The 8,152-nt window shown below is 39.3% G+C and overlaps 1 protein-coding gene across 1 annotated transcript; it reads right to left on the bottom strand.

The window, feature by feature from the left end:
- Positions 1-1,266: 1,266 nt before the first annotated feature.
- Positions 1,267-2,100, bottom strand: LOC137636132 (uncharacterized). Its single transcript, XM_068368539.1, has 2 exons — positions 1,738-2,100; positions 1,267-1,614 (listed from the first exon to the last, which is right to left on the bottom strand). Exons 1-2 carry the CDS (start codon positions 2,098-2,100, stop codon positions 1,267-1,269), a joined length of 711 nt encoding a protein of 236 aa, XP_068224640.1.
- Positions 2,101-8,152: the final 6,052 nt, after the last annotated feature.

Raw genomic sequence — 8,152 nt, 5'->3', positions numbered from 1 at the left:
CCTGATTGGCTGATACGCGCGCTGAGACGGGATCAAAGTCAGGCAGCCCATTCCTACGCTCAGCAGACTGGAATTCCGGACCATGTTTGCCGCCTAAATCGGCATTCGGCCAGACGACTTCCTCAATTGTTGGGGTGTCAGGATCAGGGTTGTCATCGTTCTGGGGGTCTTGTTCTTGGTTCTTAGCGTTGGTACGTCGACAGGATGGTAGGAGGAACATCTCTTGGGTTGTATTCAACGCTGGTTTCTCGTTCTGGATTAGCAGAGCTTCCAATATTCGTAGGCGCCTGCTGTCAGGGGTGCTGCCAATAATTTTGGTATTGACGACGATGTCTGCCCGGCTAATTTGGGTGTTATGTCACTGTAGAGCATGATTTCTTATAGCAACTTGCTGGACGTGGCATGAAATCCTCTTCGAAAGTTTCATAGAAGTCATACCTATGTATTTGCCGGGGCATCCTCAGACTGGACATTGGTAAAAGTAGAATACATTTGTCTTCTTCAGAGGATCGTTCTCAGGGGGTGCTGGATTGTTTCTCATGATCAAGCTGCGGTTTTTTTTTCAGTCTGGTAATAGATGATGAGTTTCACTTTCATGGTCTTATCAGTGGGTGACACGTTGTTAGTGAGAATGTCTTTAATGGCCTTCTCATCCCGCTGATGTTCTGCGTGCATGAGGCCTTTGTAGTAAAGCTTGATGTCTATAGATCCGTTGGCGGGGTTATCGGACCTATCTCTAGTACTGTCGGACCCCTGGCTGGCGCTGTCGGACCCTTCCACCGCAGAGGACCCATACCATTTGTCTATAGCTTTCCTCACTTCATGCTGGACTTGCTTGTTGCTGTAGCCGTTGTCGATGAGGACCTGTGCAGCCCTTTGCAGCTCCTTGTGTGTGTCAGTCCATGACGAGCAGCGTGACAAGGCCCTGCATACAAAGGCCTTGGTGGTTAAGGCCCTGTAGCGGGCAGGATATTCACTTTCACCATTTAAACACATGCCGAGATTTGTGGGCTTAGTGTAGACTGTGGTGTGGAATCCCTCGTTGGTGAAAGAAATCAAGACATCCAGGAACGGGAGGCTGTTGTCGATGCTGTTCTCAAGGGTGAAGTGGAGGACACTGTTGTCCTCAAAGGTCCTCCTTAGGTTCTCGATTGCTTGGGTGGAAGTAGCTTTGATGAAAGTGTCGTCAATATAACAGAAATAAGTGAGGGGACACTTGAGTTGGGAGAATACCCTCTCCTCTATTGCTCCCAAGTAGAAGTTAGCCTATAGTACGCCGAAGGGTGAGCCCATCGCCATGCCATCCTTTTGCAAGTACATGTGCCCACGGTGAGTAGTAAAGGGGGCCCTCTTAGTGCAGATGGAAAGGAGGGTCCGAAGGGGATGCTTTGGGATATTCAATTCGGGAGTCGTCTCGTCCCTGTAGACTCTATCAGCGATAAGGTCTATGGTTTCGTCAACAGGGACATTAATGAACAAAGATTCGACGTCCATCGATACTATGACCCCCTCGCCGTGGACGTCCTTAGTTCTTTCTAGGAATTCGGCAGAGGAGGCCACACAGTGGCGGTCGGGGACATATGGCGTCAAAATCGTGTTCAGTTTCTTAGCCAGCTGGTATGTAGACGTAGGGTATTGGCTGATGATGGATCGAAGTGGGTTGCCTTGCTTGTGGGTTTTAACATTGCCGTAGAGGTAACCAAGTCATTAATCTCCCGAAATCATGGGCAGGAGTACTGCGTTAGTTGCAGCATTAATGGCCTCGATGGTGCGATTTGCCTCCCTCTTGATGTCTCCAACAGGGTTGCTCATGAGGCGCTCGAATTTAGTCAGGTCGGCGAGAATGGCGTCCAATTTCTCGTGGTACTCGTGGGAGTTGATGAGTACAAAGGCAGCTTTCTTGTCGGCACGACGGACGGTAACATCAGCTACTCGTTTAAGCTCTTTAGCAGCAGCTCTCATCTCCTTAGAAACGATGCCACTGCTGTATCTCCCCCTATCAGTAAGGGCCTCGGCGAGCAGAAGCGGCTGAAGAGCGTCAGTCGTCCGGAGGGCACCACGTTCTTGAAGGTTGAGGATGGAATCTAGGAGTAATGCCATCTCCAGGCGCTTGTCAGTTGATCTCGGTCAGGTGATGAAGTGGCTAACTTCTACATGGGAGTAGTAGAAGAGAGGGTACTCTCCCAACTTGAGTGCCCCCTCGCTTATTTCCGTTGTATTGACGACGTTTCATCAAAGCTACTTCCACCCAAGCCATCGAGAACCTAAGGAGGACCTTTGAGGACAACAGCGTCTTCCACTTCACCCTTAAGAACAGTGTCGACAACAGCCTCCCGTTCCTGGATGTCTTGATTTCTTCGACCAACGAGGGATTCTAGACCACAATCTACACTAAGCCCACAAATCTCGGCATGTGTTTAAATGGCGAAAGTGAATGTCCTGCCCGCTACAGGGCCTCAACCATCAAGGCCTTTGTATGCAGGGCCTTGTCACACTGCTCGTCATGGACTGACACCCACAAGGAGCAGGAAAGGGCTGCACATGTCCTCATCAACAACGGCTACAGCAACAAGCAAGTCCAGCATGAAGTGAGGAAAGCTATAGACAAGTGGTATGGGTCCTCTGCAGTGGAAGGGTCCGACAGCGCCAGCCAGGGGTCCGACAGCACTAGAGATAGTTCCGACAACCCCACCAACAGATCTAGAGACATCAAGCTTTACTACAAAGGCCTCATGCACGCAGAACATCAGCGGGATGAGAAGGCCATTAAAGACATCCTCACTAACAACATGTCACCCACTGATGAGACCATGAAAGTGAAACTCATCATCTATTACCACACTAAAAAAACACGCAGCTTGATCATGAGAAACAATCCAGCGCCACCTGAGAACGATCCTCTGAAGAATAAAAATGTAGTCTACTCTTACCAATGCCCAGTATGAGGATGCCCCTGCAAATACATAGGTATGACTACTATGAAACTTTCGAAGAGGATTTTGTGCCACGTCCAGCAAGGTGCTATAAGAAATCATGGTCTACAGCGACGTAACACCCAAATTAGCCGGGCAGACATCGTCGCCAATACCAAAATTATCGGCAGTGCCCCTGACAACAAGCGCCTACGAACATTGGAAGCTCTGTTAATCCAGAACGAGAAACCAGCGTTGAATACAACCCAAGAGATGTTCCTCCTACCATCCTGTCGACGTACCAACGCTAGGAACAAAGAACTAGACCCCCAGAACGATGACAACCCTGATCCTGACACCCCCATAAATGGAGAAATCGTCTGGCCGAATGCCAATTTTGGAGGCGAACATAGTCAGGAATTCCAGTTTGCTGAGCGTTGGAATGGGCTGCCTGACTTTGATCCCGTCTCGGCGTGCATCTCAGCCAATCAGGGAGCTCGGTTACCTCACTCAGCCCAGTCCACTGAGCAAGAGAGGAGACAACCTGACTTTACGGCTGGCTCGGCGCGCGTCCTGACCAATCAGGATTCAGAATTCCTTCCTACCTCTCAGCCTGGGGAGCAGAGCCAAGCTCGTCGTACATCTGCCACCCGAGCCTATAACCTCCGATCGACCAATCAAAATTTGAGGCCCCTCTCTATGAACCAGAGCCGGGATATAAAAGGACCCAGATCCAGCCAGAGCCTCACTTCTCGCCTGAAGACGGAACAAGCAGTTCCGAAACGTGTCGCACTCCACTCCTGACTTTACCTGTTGTAATTTTCGAGTATTACTTGTACTTGTATTAATTACATCCAGCCTTAACCTGAATTGTATCCTTCACCCACCTGATGACCTTCGCCACCTTGCTAGCTTAATGTAGCAACCCTGAAAAGAGAATTGTCCTTGGAATCGAGAAATTGGACAAGAAATTTAATTCAGCCGATGCAGCCATAGTGTTCAACTCCACTTATTATTATTATTATTATTATTATTATTATTATTATTATTATTATTATTATTATTATTATTATTATTATTGATTCAAACCTTACAAGTAACAACTTTCAGTTCATTTAATGCCTTTTCTGCTCTTGGTGTCATCATCATTCCTACCCCTTTCTTTTCCAACTCCATCTGATCTTCCTGAGTAGATTATATATTTACTTGGTCTAATATTTCCTTACAAATCCCCTTGCAACACGTTTCAGTTACGACTAAGATATCCATAATATTCCATAAATTCACTCTAGACTTGCTATAACGTCGCATACTGACTCATTGTTCTAACTTTCCAATTACTTATTTAAAATTTGTCTTCATTATTTATATACAGATATATTCTTACCAATCCGGTTTGCCCGGGACTGCGGTCCATTCTGTAATTTTTGCCTTCCATACACTGACTAAATCCATAAAGGATACATTGGCTATATTCATCAAAGGTTAGCCAGTTCCTTGTGATGCGCAGTGCCTCTATAACTAAGACATGTGACCAATACCAGTTCGTACTAATTCCAGTAAACTCATCCGACAGGCATCAAGAGTAAAAGCCGAAAAAACATATTCTCTATATCTTAAACGCAATCCGTCACCCTGTTGCCTGTGATTACATCGAGATTTAAGGGGGCATTTCCTCCACGCCCATAGTTCTCGTTTCTCCACCAAGTTGCTTATATAACCGTTGGCAAACATGCCAACGTACTGTACTGCTAATATATACTGCCTAGGACGGATTATGCACACAGACACACACACTGATATACACACGCAAATACACACACACACGCACACACACACACACACACACACACACATATATATATATATATATATATATATATATATATATATATATATATATATATATATATATATATATATATATATATATATATATATATATATATATATATATATATATATATATATATATATATATCACTCCTTAAAACATATAAAAGCCTTGATAGCATAACCCTTTTTTTTTCTTTACAAAAAATGTCATTCCTATGTAACCTTAATCTACTCTAACTGTTCTTCCTCTTATTCCCGCATTTCAGAGATGGAATGATATATAAAATCTAACTATCTAATTATGTGATTCAAATCATTACTGAACTGAATTTTCAAGAGTACTCTAAAAGCTACATCTGTATCTATATGGAGTTTTAAATTGTGATTATGATACTTAGAGTGAGTATTAAACTTTATATTGTTTTCTTTACACGTAAATAGAGAAATAGAAATATCCTCCCCAAATTTTAGTCCTTGGTAAATTCTGCTTCCTTTCTTGGAAACATCAAAATTCATGAAACTGGAAATAGTTAAACATAAAACATTTTTTTGTGTTAAATACGATAATGATCAATAAATATTAACCATCTATCCATAAGACTTGAGCAAATTTCCAATATATTCATTTTACTCTTTTTAATTATTTTCAAAGTACGGATATATGTATATTTCATGATAAATATGATATTGAATTATTTTTCTGAACAATCTCAATTTTTGACAAAATCAAAGAACTCTCATAGTCTATAAATGATTTTTCAATTAAGTGGTTAATTACATAGATATGGTCTGTTGATGAATAACATAATAATGATATTGATTTTAATAATATGGATACTGATAATTTTGATAATAATAATATACAATCGATCTAGAATTTGTTGAATATTGTACATTAATTTTTAAAATGAATTAACGCAGAAAAGTTGAGACATGGGCAAATGTTGAAATCTTAACCCTGAATGGCCAGGGATCGATGCTGGTCACGTTTTGTATTTCTTCCAGGGGAAACTGACGGAGGAGCAGGTCACCGCTGATGACGGGTTCCATATTATAATTCAGGGTCACGAAATAGAATATTACTTGGCTATTTCATGATTGTGAGAAATACTGAACTGAAGACTATTTCATCCATTTCTTAAAGTAAATGAAGCGAAGACATTTCAATAAAATAGAAAGAACAATGAATACCGCATAAAAATAGAGCAGAATAACTAAGAATTTAGCAATCGTGGCAAAGCGAGAATATCTATGATGTCTTTTTCCTCTTTTCAAAAAAGAACTCGATTTTCAGAGGATTTTAACTGGTACAGTGCAAACACCTTTAAAATTCTCCTTACTAAAGGATATAAATGCAAGTGATCTTCTGTGCTTATATGGCAATAACAAAGAAAAATTGGGAAACAAGAATTCCAATACGTATAAATATTTTACAGTGAAATTGATAATAGGATAATAAACGCTCTTTGCATTTACAAGGCACAGAAACACAAGTACACACTGATACATACGACAGCGTGCACACATGCAGAAACACACACACACACATATATATATATATATATATATATATATATATATATATATATATATATATATATATATATATATATATATATATATATATATATATATATATATATATATATATATATATATATATATATATATATATATATATATATATGTACATTTATATATATATATATTGGCACCTCTACATACGATCTTAATTGTTCCGGGACATTGTTCGTATGTTAAAACGATCGTATGTTGGAACGAATATTTCCATAAGAATTCACTGTAATTTGTATAAGTCGTCCTACAGCCCAAAAACCTATGATAACTCCTTAACAAATTACTACACATAATTTTACATAATAATAATAAAATTGCATTATATAAGACATATGTAAAAAAGAATTAGTATAAAGAAATAATAAATAAAAAATTAGTTTTTATTATTTTACCTTAAAAACAGGACAAGGCAGGTGTAGGCTTTGTTATGCAGGAGAAGACAGACGGTCGGCGAGGAGGTAGAGATGACGACTGCGATAACTACAGTAACTTACTCTAAATTACACTAGGTGAATTTTAACCTAACTCAGCTTATTTATTTATTTATTTTTCTAATATTTTTTTCTACACGTTTTTTTTTTTTTTATTTTATATTTTCATTATTTCCACTCAATTTAATCTTAGTTTTCTTTGCTTCACCCTCTTTTTCTTCATCACGATCACTAGACCGTTTCGTAGATTTTTTAAAGAAACTATCGAGAGAAAGTTGCTTGGTACGGCTTTTCAGAATTTTTCTGAGATAGGTTAAGCAGACATCATCGAATTGCAAAACTGCACAGCAAACCTGAAGTTTCTCTAGGTGATACTTATCAATGAAGTCAGCTATGTGTTGATGATGTGCCAACATCTCTTTTATTTCAGCCGAATTTAAGATGTGCTCTACCTCCTCGATGTCCTCCGATTCACTCAACTGCAATTGGAACTTATTATTCTGCATTATTTATGTATAATTTATCAAAACTGTCAGCAGACTTTATGTCTCCCTTTGTAGGGAGTTTTTCTTCTGCGCATATCAATCATGCAGAAGACTTTATCCAAAAATTCAACAGATTATATATCCCAGTAAGCAATGTAAAACTCTTAACTCTTGACGTAGAATCACTATTCATAAATGTTCTGATTGATAGTGTACTAGGTTTCTTGAGTGAAAAATGAATCTCCTATGAAGATCACCACCCCTTTGGTATTGAAAATAAAAACAATTAAGGTGATTAAATTTTGTGAAACAAATAGTGTAATCTTTTTCAATGGTAATTTTTACCAAAAAACAAAGATTGGCAGACCGTTACCCCCTCGTTTAGTGTTATGTCAATGACATTTTCACGTATTGGGAGGATAGCTGGGGAGATTTTAATATACTTTTCAATAATCTAAATTTTTTAGTCCTTGGCATAAAATTTGAAACTAAATGGGAAAACGATGGATTTTTTTTTTTTTTTTTTTTTTTTTTTTGACATATAAGGGAATCGTCAGGGTAAAATTTCCCTCTGTATAGAAAACCAACTTCCTTTCTTACATTCATTTATTGAGTTGGGGAAGATATTTATGTAAAATTGGAGTAGCTTGTAATATATATCTTAAAGGTTTGAGAATATGTTCTGAAGCCTACTTGAGGGAAGAATTTTAAATCATTCGTGAAATAATCGCCCTGCTATTCTACCTGACGTACGTCATAGAAAAGGCCATCAACAAAGTCAACACTATTTGATATAAAAATCATGATGTTACCAACTAAAGATATTTTAAAAATAAGATAAAGCTCCCATACGTAGAAGGTATTAAATATATCCCAAACCATAAGAAGCACCCTTATTGATGTTTATCAA

This window comes from Palaemon carinicauda, unplaced genomic scaffold (assembly GCF_036898095.1).
Source record: "Palaemon carinicauda isolate YSFRI2023 unplaced genomic scaffold, ASM3689809v2 scaffold236, whole genome shotgun sequence".
In the NCBI taxonomy this organism is placed as follows: Eukaryota; Metazoa; Arthropoda; class Malacostraca; order Decapoda; family Palaemonidae; genus Palaemon; species Palaemon carinicauda.
This window is presented reverse-complemented; position numbering and strand designations above follow the sequence as displayed.

Excerpts from the sequence above, each read along its gene's own strand:
- LOC137636132 (XM_068368539.1), bottom strand. The coding sequence starts at position 2,100 with ATGGCATTACTCCTAGATTCCATCCTCAACCTTCAAGAACGTGGTGCC. Across the intron at positions 1,615-1,737 it reads TTAATGCTGCAACTAACGCA|CTGGCTAAGAAACTGAACAC; the intron begins GTACTCCTGCCC and ends TCTACATACCAG.